Source organism: Dermacentor silvarum, chromosome 4, assembly GCF_013339745.2.
Source record: "Dermacentor silvarum isolate Dsil-2018 chromosome 4, BIME_Dsil_1.4, whole genome shotgun sequence".
Taxonomy (NCBI): Eukaryota; Metazoa; Arthropoda; class Arachnida; order Ixodida; family Ixodidae; genus Dermacentor; species Dermacentor silvarum.
Genome location: NC_051157.2, coordinates 104,575,588 through 104,589,784, shown reverse-complemented (window position 1 = coordinate 104,589,784; position 14,197 = coordinate 104,575,588). Strand labels below are relative to the sequence as shown.

The window sequence follows — 14,197 nt, the reverse complement described above, 5'->3', positions numbered from 1 at the left end:
CTTTTCTGAACGTACGAATCACACGTGCAAATGCACGTGCCATTACGTCTTCGTCTTTGTGGTTCTAATACGCCGTTATCCTCTTGGAGGGCGCACGAACCTGCGCGCGTTATTTAGACTGCTTTTGTCTTGCGTCAATATAGCCAGAGCGTCAAAATCATTGTTGTTTCGTGGTGCCTTTTGTTCCAGTCTAGCTCCTCAATGAAAAAAAAAATGTTGGTTCGTATAGTTAGAAGCGGTTTATGGCTGCGCCTGCCTTTTCGACGTATAATGACCAAGAATCGAACATTTTCATTCATGCACGACCATGCGCAAACATGGCGAAAACTACTGCTTCAACGAATTGAAAGAAAGCATATAAAAAGAACTATGCTTCTGGGAACTTTTCTGAACGTACGAATCACAACGCGCAAGCACACCCAGGACGCTGCCAGTCACCCACTGCGTATACGAAGTATTCAGTGTTTGGAAAATTGGCTCGGCAGTGCTCATCGCTTCATGATAACACACAGCGCGATAAAAAACGTGGTTCGTGGAGCACAGAATAAACTGATTTCTTTATTCCCTGCTTTCACTATAGTGAAGCACGCTATAGACCGTTTTTCCATGGGCGCCGCCATCTATGGGCAGTTGGCATGCTGACTTGGGCGAACGCCCGTGTTGTATGCTGTGGTATGCTGTGGTATGGTAACAGCATACCGTACAGTGTGAATCATACTTTTCGAGTGGTCGAATGACCAGCTGCACACTGTGAGAGCGCCCGAGGCAGTACTAAATGTTGTGATAAAGATCTGTTTCTTCTATATAGCATATGGTCCAAGTGATCCAAGCATGCAGCATGACCATGCGTAGTCTTATTGTGTCGTTATCCCGTGTTCTGCTTTATTTTGCCGCAAAAGGAGGACATATGAACTTTTTTTTCTGTCTCCTAAGCTCATTCATTTACGACGCATTCACCCACGTTACGGAAATTGTGTCCTTACAAATAGCTGTTGGATTCTCCTTATGCGATCCCGTTTGTTTATTGTGCCTTACAGGGCAAAAAAGGCAATGCGGATCTAAGCACGAAGCAGTTGTGTGTATCATGTTGGTTTGCCAACCGCAGTGCTCGCTGTGTGGAGCAAAGCCTTCGGCCTCTTGCAGGAGGCTAACGTAGACATAGGGATTTGAAGTCTACTAGACTTAAAATGCGTGAGAACGATGTGGGTGGCTGATGCAAATGTTTTACAATTCTTCGTCGAGTGAAAACCGATACCTCCAACCTAGTTCACAACACATACACATACCGCGGCTGATGATGCGCGTCGCACTTTTGAACATCCAAGAGAAATTTCCAGATACTATAGCTACTGCTGCACCTAAAGGCTACACAGTGGTTGTTCGACGACCTCGTAAGAACTGACATCCCGTAAATCGCACTCAAAACTAGCCAAAACATCTCCGAATCGTGAGGCTTATAGCGCATGAAAAAGACAAGGACGAAGGAAGTCTTTTTCATGCGCTATAAGTCTCACGATGTCATACCAACAAGCCCAAATCACTGCATTACAGCACCTCCGCAGCGCGCAACCGGCAACACATTCAATCCGCGCCGCGCCGTCTCGCACAAGCCAAAGAGGAGAAAAGGCTCGTCGCGCGCCCTTTCCTCCTCACCCGATGAAAAGGTCTATATAATGATCGTTGGAATGAGCCTCCTTGTATAGAAAGACGTGCTCCGGTCAACAAAACCTGATGGCCCTACGCGAGGTGCGTGGACAAAAAAAGGCAGTACGTTGCTGGATCACATTACGGAGCTTTTGGGCATGCACAAATTTCCTACTGTTAAAGTTTACAAAAAAAAAACGGGCTACCAGAACAGTGCAGTGCCATAGCAACACTAGTAGCGATATCTAGGGATGTTTTGTCCAATCCCAACCAGCTAGAAAAGTTCTGGTGTCACACGGGTGCTCTTGCTGAAAGAAAAAATTAGAGAAAGCCTGCATGTTAACCATGACATCGCTGTCGACACTTTGCACCAGAAGGTAAGTGCAGTATGCCTGGTGACAGTTATAATAGCGATGTGCCCACTATAGTTAAACTCGACGCCATCAGGTGGCGCCACCAACCTGGCCGTTTATCTTACGGCTAGGTGTTTTTCCTTAGGGAAATACTGGCGGCGCTAACCCACTATTGTCTAGTGCGCGGTAAAAGGCTAACCCCGCTAGCGGTTCCGCAATGCTCTGCATTTGGTCAAACTCCCGGCCGTTGGCCTCGCCGCAAAGACTCTACCAATGTGATGCTGTTGAGTCTCCCGTGAAATCCCTTAAGTATTCAAAAGCGACATGCGATTTAGGAAACGGATCCCTAAGTCTGCTGTCATTATGCTTCTCGGTCCTGCCGAAGCCTTTAGCGCAGTTTATTTCGTTTAACTCGGGAAGTATGTTCCTCTGTTCCTCGTCGTGACACTTAATTGCCCCGCCGATGCTGGTAAAGCATGTTTGGTATTAAAAAAAGAAAATACAACGAGCGCAGACAAAAGTTGAAGACAGATAAATGCCAAACTTCTTGCTGATGCGAGGCGATGCCATGTCGCAACCACAGGGTTTATCGTTTGCTCGTGACCAAGTGAACATCGGTATAAGTACTGCAGCCATCGATTTCCTTTATCGATGTGTTCAGTCCTCGTCTCTTCTTGTACTTCCTACGGTGAGCATCACCCAACACAGAAACGTCATGCTCCTGCTTCTGTCCGTCGATTGCAGGGGTACACCACAGTGCATTGGGTGTTCCAATGTACCAAACCAAACAGGAAAGCGAAATACATGTGCACGAGTGACTCACTTACCGACCATGTAGGCAACCCTGGCAGATGGCAACCCTAGCTGGGACTCGAAGAACTTGGTCAGCATTGAGGTGAGGCCCGTGGTGTACATTTCTGTGAACGGGCAATCAAATGAAAAGAATGTTTACGCAGTCATGAGAAGATACCATGAAGACACTCAGCTATAGAAGAGAAAAAAAAGGTAGAGCGATGTGATGACACTATAGTGACGTGCACATCGAGCACTGCTTCGCACGTTAAACTAGGAAATTCGTTCTCCCCAATTTCCCACAGGGCGCCCCATATGCACCTATTGAGGTGGGGACGCCTTCGGGTTGGGGCCAAACACCCCTTTCCGAACGTTGAGGTTCCCCAATGACCAGTACCTCGGTCATTCCAGACCGAGCACCTCGGGATGCTCCACCGCTAGGCATCCACAGCGGTGGCCTAGTGGTAGATCATCCTGAGGTGCGGGAGGTTCCGAGTTCAAATCCCGGTGCCGCCGGAATCCCGCTGTTTTTTCCTAATGGGTAGAGATGTTCCCTGGCCTGGTGCTCGGCTCTCGTGGGGGTTGATATCTAGAAAGGGGGCCCAGTAGAGATTTCACGTTGTCTCTGGGCGCCTCTTGTCCAACCACAGGCGGCGTTTTTGAAGAGCATCCGCCGTGGCTGTGGTAGGCAAGTGCTGCCGTCACGTACGTACCAGTACAAGCGCGCTACCGGCCTGGTTCTCGGTAATTATGGGACATAAACGCTTGGAAAGGGGTGTTTGTCCCCAACCCGAAGGCGCCTCCATCTCTATAGGTGCATTTAGGGCGCCAGATTGGAAGTGGTCGCCATGGGAGCGGCTCAAAACTCTTTTTGTGCTCACGAGGGTTTCAACGGGAATTTAGGGCCCAGGCTCGTTTTCCAGGCGTATAGCCACTCCAGGCTCGTTTTCCAGGCGTAAGCCAAACGCCAGGCCAGGGTACATTTGTGCCCATTTGAGCCAGTGGGTGCCTGGCAGCGGTGGGAATCGAACCCACCACCTACCGCAGCGGAGGAGTGTTCTCTACAACTAGGCCACGGCTGCGCTCTGCGGAAAGAGCAGCCGCCACGGCGGTGGGAGGCAAGTGCTGCCGCCGCGTACCTACCGGTAAAATAGGTACAAGCGCGCTCCTGGTTTGGTGCTCGGCCATTAGGAGACCTCAACGCTTCTGAAGGGTTGTTTGTCCCCAATGCAAATGCGGCCCCACCTCAATAGGTACATTTGGAGAGCCACATGGGAAATGGTTGCCATGGAAGCGGCCGAAACCACCTTAATATCAGCATAGGACTCATGGAACCCAAGCACAACAATGAAAAGATTGACATTGAGGGAATCCTTTGGCTCCTTCAGAACCGGGGCAATGAACTTCCAGTTGGTCGGCTCGCTTCTGGAAAAAAGAGGATCGCTGACTGCTATGCCAAGTTTACCACCAATATATATGTTCCACGTTCCACGTGCCAGCGACGCAAGACTCCTCCTCAACACGACGCCGGCACCTTATTACCTCTGCCATGCCCCGCCCGACCATTTGACCGAGTCGGCATCGACATCTACGGTCCCCTTCCCAGTACACCAGACGGTAACCGTTGGATAATCGTTGCCGTCGATCACCTCACACTGTATGCCGAAACTTCACCTCTCCCGTCGTCCACAGCAAAAGACGTTGCCACTTTCATTCTTCACAATCTCGTCCTTCGTCATGGAGATCCTCGAGAGTTGCTGAGTGACCGTGGTCGTGTGTTCCTCTCCAACGTCATCGAAGCATTGCTTCGTGAATGCCACGTCGTTCACCGAACCACCAGTGCCTATCATCCACAGATGAATGGGATGACAGAACGTTTTAACCGAACCCTGGGCGACATGCTCGCTTTGTACGTCTCGTCAGACCACTCCAATTGGGACCGAGTGCTACCTTTTGTTAAATTCGCTTACAACACCGCCGTTGAAAGCACAACTGGATTCTCCCCTTTCTTTCTCCTTCATGGACGCAACCTTCTTGCACCATGAACACTATTCTGTTATACCGGCCCGACGCCTCAAAATCCTCAACTCTATCTCAAGCAGCTATATACGCTGAAGAATTCCGCCAACTTGCACGTTCATTCACATCACAAGACCAGTGGCCACAGAAGCAACACCACGATGCATCCGCTACGACTACGTGCTATTCTCCTGGCTCGCTAGTCTGTCTACGCGTCCCGTCCACTACACCTAGCTGGCCTTTCCACGAAGCTGGTCTCCAAGTACCAGGGTCCATATCGTGTACTTTACCAAACGTCTCCGGTGAACTACCTCATCGAGCCGTTAGAACCGTCTTCTGACCATCGTCGTCGCGGTCAAGAAATTGTTCACGTGTCTCGACTCAAGCAGTGCTACGATCCCCCTGTGTTTTCTTGCCCCTAGGTAGCCAGGATGGCTCCTTCTTCCGCGGGGGGTAATTGTACTGAAGGCAAATGACCGCGCTTTGATGTCTGGGAAAAGACAACGACGATGAGTGGTGGTTGTTGACGCTCTAGCTCGCGCTCGCCAGTAACCAGACCTGCCTTTCCAATAGCCTTCTACAACGCCACGTCCAGGCCTGATTGAAGACCAACACCCCCATTTTAATATATATATATATATATATATATATATATATATATATATATATATCCTAAGCAGCTAACAAACGACTCCAAGGACAACATGAGGGAAATTACTGGTACCTAGCTACTAAGCGACTTTAAGACATACATTAATGGAAAGGAAAATGAAATTTCAACTTAGACCCTTACACCCAAAAAGGGTTAAGGGTGTGAGGTAAAGACCTATTATTGCGATAGCAATTATATGGACACTTCAAGCGGATTTCTGCCGTCCGCGTCGTCGTCGCCATCGCCGTAAGTTTCCGTATAGCGTCCAACGGCGATGAAATCGTCGCCGCGTGCCGTATGCAGTGCGTGCGAAAGCGCGCGAGGGACGCGCGCTTTGACTGGGAGCGAACGCACGGCGGAGAGCAAACGCGACTTGTTCCGTCGCGCGAAAGCCTGTGGGGGGGACAGGAGGAAGGGAGGGGAGGCAACGTTTACCTGCGGCATCAAATGCGTATTTGTATAAAAACTTTGCGAGGCGAGAAGGTGATAAAGACTTCCGACGCTGCTCGACAAGTGTCCCGTTCTTCATTATCTCATCGAAAACCTCCAAGCCGCCCCCAGAGGCACCGGCAACAGTCACCAACGCCGCGCGCGTTTGGTGCGAACGCGGGAAAAACGCCGACGGCGTCGACAACAGTTCTGCGAGTTGCTGGTGCTGCTGTATGTCCAAGTTTATACAGCCATATAAAACTAGTATCCTTACTCCGTATAGCTCTCTACTAATTTGCTACCGCAATTGATGGTTCGCCTTCCCTTTTCAACTTATTCACTTTTATACGATTAATAAAAATCAGGCCCCTCAGTTCGCTTTCTTCTCGATCATTATATATATATATATATATATATATATATATATAGGAAAATCAGAAGCACAACTTCGCGGTTATCTTAGGTTTATTATTTTCCCAACAGTTTCGGTCGGTGGACCGACCTTTTTCAAGGGATACAGGAAAATCTTTCTTCTTCTTTCGTGTTTCTCGTCTTTCGCCCTTTACTTTGTCTGGCACGACCAGGTCTTGGTGTCTTTCCTTTAACTCTCTTTCCTTTAACTCTCCCTCTTTTTTTTGCATGCTCAACTTAACATGACAGGCGTGTCCGTCAATTGTGCATGTGTAAGACGCTTAACAGCTGAACAGCGACCTTGCCCTTTGCTTCGTCTGGCACGACCAGGTCTTGGTGTCTTTCCTTTAACTCCCCCTCTTCTTTTTTTTTTGCATGTTCAACTTAACATGACAGGCGTGTCCGTCAATTGTGCATGTGAAACAGGCTTAACAGCGACCTTGCCCTCTGCTTTGTCTGGCACGACCAGGTCTTGGGGTCTTTCCTTTAACTCTCCAACCTTTTTTTTTTTTTTGCATGTTCAACTTAACATGACAGGCGTGTCCGTCAATTGTGCATGTGAAACAGGCTTAACAGCGACCTTGCCCTCTGCTTTGTCTGGCACGACCAGGTCTTGGGGTCTTTCCTTTAACTCTCCAACCTTTTTTTTTTGCATGTTCAACTTAACATGACAGGCGTGTCCGTCAATTGTGCATGTGAAACAGGCTTAACAGCAACCTTGCCCTCTGCTTTGTCTGGCACGACCAGGTCTTGGGGTCTTTCCTTTAACTCCTCCTCTTCTTTTTTTTTTTGCATGTTCAACTTAACATGACAGGCGTGTCCCTCAATTGTGCATGTGAAACAGGCTTAACAGCGACCTTGCCTTCTGCTTTGTCTGGCACGACCAGGTCTTGGGGTCTTTCCTTTAACTCCCCCTCTTCTTTTTTTTTTGCATGCTCAACTTAACATGACAGGCGTGTCCGTCAATTGTGTATGTGTAAGACGCTTAACAGCTGAACAGCGACCTTGCCCTTTGCTTCGTCTGGCACGACCAGGTCTTGGTGTCTTTCCTTTAACTCCCCCTCTTCTTTTTTTTTTTGCATGTTCAACTTAACATGACAGGCGTGTCCGTCAATTGTGCATGTGAAACAGGCTTAACAGCGACCATGCCCTCTGCTTTGTCTGGCACGACCAGGTCTTGGGGTCTTTCCTTTAACTCCCCCTCTTTTTTTTTGCATGCTCAACTTAACATGACAGGCGTGTCCGTCAATTGTGCATGTGTAAGACGCTTAACAGCTGAACAGCGACCTTGCCCTTTGCTTCGTCTGGCACGACCAGGTCTTGGTGTCTTTCCTTTAACTCCCCCTCTTTTTTTTTTGCATGTTCAACTTAACATGACAGGCGTGTCCGTCAATTGTGCATGTGAAACAGGCTTAACAGCGACCTTGCCCTTTGCTTCGTCTGGCACGACCAGGTCTTGGTGTCTTTCCTTTAACTCTCCCTCCTTTTTTTTGCATGTTCAACTTAACATGACAGGCGTGTCCGTCAATTGTGTATGTGTAAGACGCTTAACAGCTGAACAGCGACCTTGCCCTTTGCTTCGTCTGGCACGACCAGGTCTTGGTGTCTTTCCTTTAACTCCCCCTCTTCTTTTTTTTTTGCATGCTCAACTTAACATGACAGGCGTGTCCGTCAATTGTGTATGTGTAAGACGCTTAACAGCTGAACAGCGACCTTGCCCTTTGCTTCGTCTGGCACGACCAGGTCTTGGTGTCTTTCCTTTAACTCCCCCTCTTCTTTTTTTTGCATGTTCAACTTAACATGACAGGCGTGTCCGTCAATTGTGCATGTGAAACAGGCTTAACAGCGACCATGCCCTCTGCTTTGTCTGGCACGACCAGGTCTTGGGGTCTTTCCTTTAACTCCCCCTCTTTTTTTTTTGCATGCTCAACTTAACATGACAGGCGTGTCCGTCAATTGTGCATGTGTAAGACGCTTAACAGCTGAACAGCGACCTTGCCCTTTGCTTCGTCTGGCACGACCAGGTCTTGGTGTCTTTCCTTTAACTCCCCCTCTTCTTTTTTTTTTTTTGCATGTTCAACTTAACATGACAGGCGTGTCCGTCAATTGTGCATGTGAAACAGGCTTAACAGCGACCTTGCCCTTTGCTTCGTCTGGCACGACCAGGTCTTGGTGTCTTTCCTTTAACTCTCCCTCCTTTTTTTTGCATGTTCAACTTAACATGACAGGCGTGTCCGTCAATTGTGCATGTGAAACAGGCTTAACAGCGACCTTGCCCTCTGCTTTGTCTGGCACGACCAGGTCTTGGGGTCTTTCCTTTAACTCTCCAACCTTTTTTTTTGCATGTTCAACTTAACATGACAGGCGTGTCCGTCAATTGTGCATGTGAAACAGGCTTAACAGCGACCTTGCCCTCTGCTTTGTCTGGCACGACCAGGTCTTGGGGTCTTTCCTTTAACTCTCCAACCTTTTTTTTTTTTCATGTTCAACTTTGTTATATATCTCGCTATCTCTCCTTTCTCACCTTTTTTTGGCGCCTTCTTTCTCTACCTGAAGATATAAAAAGACTGTTGCAAGATTTTCCTGTATCCCTTGAAAAAGGTCGGTCCACCGACCGAAACTGTTGGGAAAATAATAAACCTAAGATAACCGCGAAGTTGTGCTTCTGATTTTCCTAAATACGCTTGGCCCATTGAAAAATCCAGTTACTTATATATATATATATATATATATATATATATATGTATTGCGAGACAGCTGTTCAACCTCGACGGTTTATTATGCAGGCCGCGCGCTGAAGCGAATGACGCTGGCCATGATGATGAGTATATACAGATGAAGAAGATGAAGGGGTAATATAATGCTCACAGCCTCACACAATTACCCCCGCGCATGGAAGCGGCCAACCTGGCCGCCGGCTATAGCGGCGAACGCCGTATGAAAGGCTTTAAACGTGAAACATGCACAATCTCTGTGGTACGGCAGCGGCCGTCCAAAGGCGTAACAACGGGCGCGACACGATAGTTAACTGGCGAAGTCTGTTCCTGAACTGTGTAAGGCCCGACAAAACGGGACTGAAATTTCTCGCATAAACCAGGAACGCGAACTGGAGTCCACAGCAACACTTCGTCTCCAGGCTGGAAGGAAACGACACGGTGGGACGCATCATAGCGAGTTTTGCGGTCTTGTTGACTGGTGTCGGTGTTGAGGCGGGCGTGTTGGCGACACTGGGTAATTCGCGAAACAAATTGCTCACACGTTGATGTGGACGATGGCACGCGGACGTCAAAGAAAGAGACGTCGAGGACAGTGATTGGTTGACGACCATACACAAGGAAAAAGGGCGAGTACCCCGTTGTGCGTTGGACGGCCGTGTTGTAAGCGAAGGTGACGAATGGGAGAATAACATCCCAATTGGTGTGATCAGGGTTGATGTACATTGAAATCATGTCGGACAGCGTACGATGAAAGCGCTCTGTGAGGCCATTAGTTTGAGGGTGGTAGCTGGAAGTCGTTTTATGGATGGTATTGGACGCACGGAGAACATCGTCGAGAAATTTAGACAGAAAGGTCCTGCCGCGGTCACTCAAAAGAATACGTGGGGCTCCGTGTCGTAAAAAGATGGTTTCCAAGAAAAAGGATGCAACCTCCGCTGCGGAACCGGAAGGTAGTGCGGCTGTTTCAGCGTACCGTGCCAAGTGGTCTACAGCTGTGACAATCCATCGTTTACCGCCAGCCGATAAGGGTAGTGGGCCATACAAGTCGATACCAACTACTGCGAAAGGAGCTTCAGGACACGGGACAGGTTGTAGCAGTCCAGCCGGAGGTGAGGTCAGTCGTTTGCGGTGTTGGCAGATCGAACAGGAAGCCACGTATTTTGCTACGCTTGTTGCAAGTCCAGGCCAAGGGAAGCGGCGGCGAATTCGCTCATAGGTTTTATGAAAACCAAAGTGACCGGCAGTGGGATCGTCATGAAAGGTCTCCAGTATCTGGGTCCGAAGTGATCGGGGAACTACAGGGACCCACGGTGTCCTTCGGCATGAAACACGTTCCGGTATAGCACCGAATTTTGAATCTTGTGGTTCTTCAACTGCCGACGGAGTCGAGCGTTAGGTGTGCGAGAGGATCCCCGAATACGTTTCATAACGGAGTGGCAGTAGGGGTCACTACGTTGGCAAGTTGCAAACGTATGAGAATGGCTAGGTGGGAGCCAGTCGAGAGCTGCGAGTGAAGGAAATGCAGGAGAGACGTCCGGCGGGTTGCTCACGGAAGGTGGTAAGCAGGCAGTGTTTGAAGACGGTGGTAGGGGACAACGAGAGAGAGCATCGGCATCCTGGTGTTTCTTTCCAGACTTGTAGGTGACGTCGAAGTCGTATTCTTGTAAACGAAGTATCCAACGGCCGAGACGGCCCGTTAAATTTTTTACCGTCGCCAACCAGCACAAGGCGTGGTGATCAGTAACGACCGTAAAGTGGTGGCCGTGCAGATAATACCGGAATTTTTGGACGGACCAAACAACGGCAAGACACTCTTGCTCGGTAATCGTATAATTTTTCTCTGCAGGTGTTATCGTGCGACTTGCGTATGCGACCACACGTTCTTCGGAAGTTTGCTGACGTTGCAGAAGAACAGCGCCGATACCATGGCCGCTGGCGTCAGCATGTAGAAGAGTGGGTGTGGTGTTGTCGAAATGACAAAGCACAGGTTCGGACGTGAGGGCACGCTTGAGGGCGTCAAAAGCAGTTTGGCATTCGTCCGACCATACATAGGGAGCTCCAGAAGGAAGTAGTTGATGGAGCGGCGCCGCAATGGTGGCAAAGTTACGTGTGAAGCGCCGGAAATACGAGGCTAGGCCAAAGCAGCTACGCAAGTCTTTGGCGCGTTGAGGCCTGGGGAAGCGCAGGACAGCGGTAATCTTATCGGGGTCAGGTCGAATGCCCTCCTTGCTGACAAGGTGTCCGAGTACTTTTATGGTTTTGCTGGCGAAGTGGCACTTTTTTGTATTTAGCTGAAGGCCAGCAGCAGAGAGGCATGTCAAGACTTCGTCGAGGCGCTGCAAGTGCTGATGGAAGGTCGACGAAAATATGACGATGTCGTCAAGGTAGCATAAGCAAGTCTTCCACTTTAGGCCCCGTAGTACGGTGTCAATCATCCGCTCAAATGTGGCGGGAGCATTACACAGGCCGAAATGCATTACGTTAAATTCGTAAAGTCGACCGGGAGTGGCAAAGGCAGTTTTTTCCTTGTCTTCTTCGTGCATGGGGATCTGCCAGTATCCGGAGCGTAGATCAAGGCTGGTGAAGTACTCCGCGCCTTGTAATGAATCTAACGCATCATCGATTCGGGGAAGTGGATATACATCTTTGCGGGTTATTTTGTTCAAGGCACGGTAGTCTACGCAAAATCGCACTGAGCCGTCTTTCTTACGCACCAAAACGACAGGTGACGACCAAGGGCTCGAGGAAGGGCGGATGATGCTTCGTTTCAGCATGTCGGCAACGTGGGTATCGATGATCTGGCGTTCGGCGGAAGAAACACGATATGGCCGCCGGCGCACGATGGAAGTTCCATCTGTGTGTATGCGATGAGCCGTTGCAGAAGTCTGTCCCAGAAGAGGAGAGTGCACGTCGAAGGAGTCTTTATGCTTGGATAACAACGCCAGTAACTCTTCTGTCTGATGTGGCGTTAGATCAGTGCTGATTGCACTAGCGAGAACAGAAGCCGGGGCTGGCTCTATAGCGGTAGGTGCCCGTGAAACAGCAGTAGTCGAGGTAAGCACACAGACAGGCTGAGTGTCCAAGACGCAAATGACAACAGCGCCTTTAGGAAGAAGTACTGGCTCAGTGGTTGTGTTGAGTACAGCCAAAGTGGCCGTACCGTTGGTGAAGCGAACAAGGCTAAGTGCCAGAGCAATCCCTTTGGATAGGCAACGAGCTGATGGTACAACTAAAACGTCACCATCGGCGATGTCAGAGTTAACCACAAGAAGTTGTTCGCGGCCAGGAGGCACCATACAATCGTCAGCAGTTCGTAAGTGAAGGCGCGGGTCAGGCACGTCGTCGGAATTGTTTGGTCTCGGTCAAGTTAACGAGGCGTTGACGGCACGAAATAAAAGCGGACGCGGAAGAGAGAAAGTCCCACCCTAGTATGAGCATGTGAGCACAGGAAGTCAACACTGCGAACTGAATATGGTGGCGAATCCCGTCAATCGAAACTCGAACTGTGCATTGCGCCGATGGCCGAATCACAACATTATTTGCGCCATGTAGAATAGCTCCATTGTAAGGTGTAGTAACCTTGCGTAGACGAGAGCACAAGTCAGCGTGAATAACAGAAATAGCTGCGCCCGTATCAATCAATGCAGGAACGGGTACACCTTCTACACACACTAATAAAGTATTGGCCGGGCACACTGGAGGAATTGTAGTCTGTGCGGGCCATACAGCTTTCCCTCCAAAAACTGCACCATCTAGTTTTCCGATCGGTAGTCAGGAGTGCGGGAGGCCGGTAGCAGAGGTGATGTCGAGCGTCGGAGAGGGGAAGGCGAGCGGCGGCGCCCTGGACGGTAGTTGCGAGGCTCTTCGGGATTTGGAGGCGGAGTAAGTGAGCGTTGGGAAAGCCGGCGCTGGTAGGGACTTGGAAGAGGCAATGGGTCTCGCTCGTAAACATCGTAACCACGGTGTTCGTCCTGTTGTCGTCTGCGACAAAAGCGCGATATTTGCCCGCGAATACCGCAGTAATAACAAATTGGGCGGGGCGAAGGCCGGGTAGGGTAATATGCTGTGGCAGGTGCACGAGGTGCCAGAGTCGCCAGATGGTTGGGGGTAGCAGGAGCAGGAGGCGTTGTCTGAACGAACGCTGGTGGCATAGCCGCAACCTGAGCATACGAGGGCGCCGGCGAAGGAGGGACACAGCCCACAGTGCAGGTCATGGAGGACAGTTCCTCTTTGATGATGTCGCGCAGGCCAGGAACCGAAGGTTGCGGCTGAAGAACGGGAGGACTGCGCAGGCCGTACACTTGGAGCTCCTCGCGTATGAGAGTCCGAATCAGGACACGCAGGTCCGTATCGGAGGAAGGAGGCGTGTCACAGGCGACAGGTTGTAAACGGATGGCCTGCAGGGCGTCCAGATGCTGGCAAGTCGCGATAACATCGTTAACGGTATTTGGATTCTTGATGGCCAGTGCGTTGAACGCGACGTGGGCAATGCCCTTGAGGATATGACGAACACGATCTGATTCAGTCATGGCTGCGTCAACCCGGCGACAAAGGGCGAGGACGTCCTCGATATAAGAGGTGTATGTTTCCCCGGGAAATTGCATGCGTGCTTCAAGCTTTTTCTTGGCTACCTTAGAGCGGACGTTGGGGGCGCTGAAAATTTGCCGAAGCTGGTGTCTGAAAGCCGCCCAGTCAGGGAAGGAGCGCTCATGGTTAAGAAACCAAGTCCTGGCAACGTCAGTGAGGTAGAATGCGACGCTCCGAAGCTTGTGAGAATCATCCCACCGGTTAGACTCACTCGGTCATAATTGTCCAGCCAGTCGTCATTGTCCTCACTAGGAAGGCCAGCGAACATGGTGGGATCGCGCTGCCGCGTGCTGACGGTCCATGAAGGAACGGCCGGTGGGGCAGAGACGGTGACGCTGGGGGCTCCTGGTGGATCTTCTTGGGGCATGGTGGCGGAAAGGCGGGGCAAGCGGCGACCGGAACGAAGCTCCAGGGAAACTCGAAGTCGTAGAGGACCAAGGGATCGAGAGCACTCTCCACCACTTGCGAGACAGCTGTTCAACCTCGACGGTTTATTATGCAGGCCGCGCGCTGAAGCGAATGACGCTGGCCATGATGATGAGCATATACAGATGAAGAAGATGAAGGGGTAATATAATGCTCACAAATATATA

General features: G+C 50.1%; 1 protein-coding gene across 1 annotated transcript in view; it reads right to left on the bottom strand.

Moving 5' to 3' along the window:
* Positions 1-14,197, bottom strand: part of LOC119448807 (solute carrier organic anion transporter family member 4A1-like) — a 154,771-nt gene that overhangs the window by 117,126 nt on the left and 23,448 nt on the right. The window contains exon 5 of the mRNA XM_049665893.1: positions 2,825-2,914. Coding sequence (XP_049521850.1) covers positions 2,825-2,914 — 90 coding nt within the window. The remainder of the gene's footprint in view (positions 1-2,824; positions 2,915-14,197) is intronic.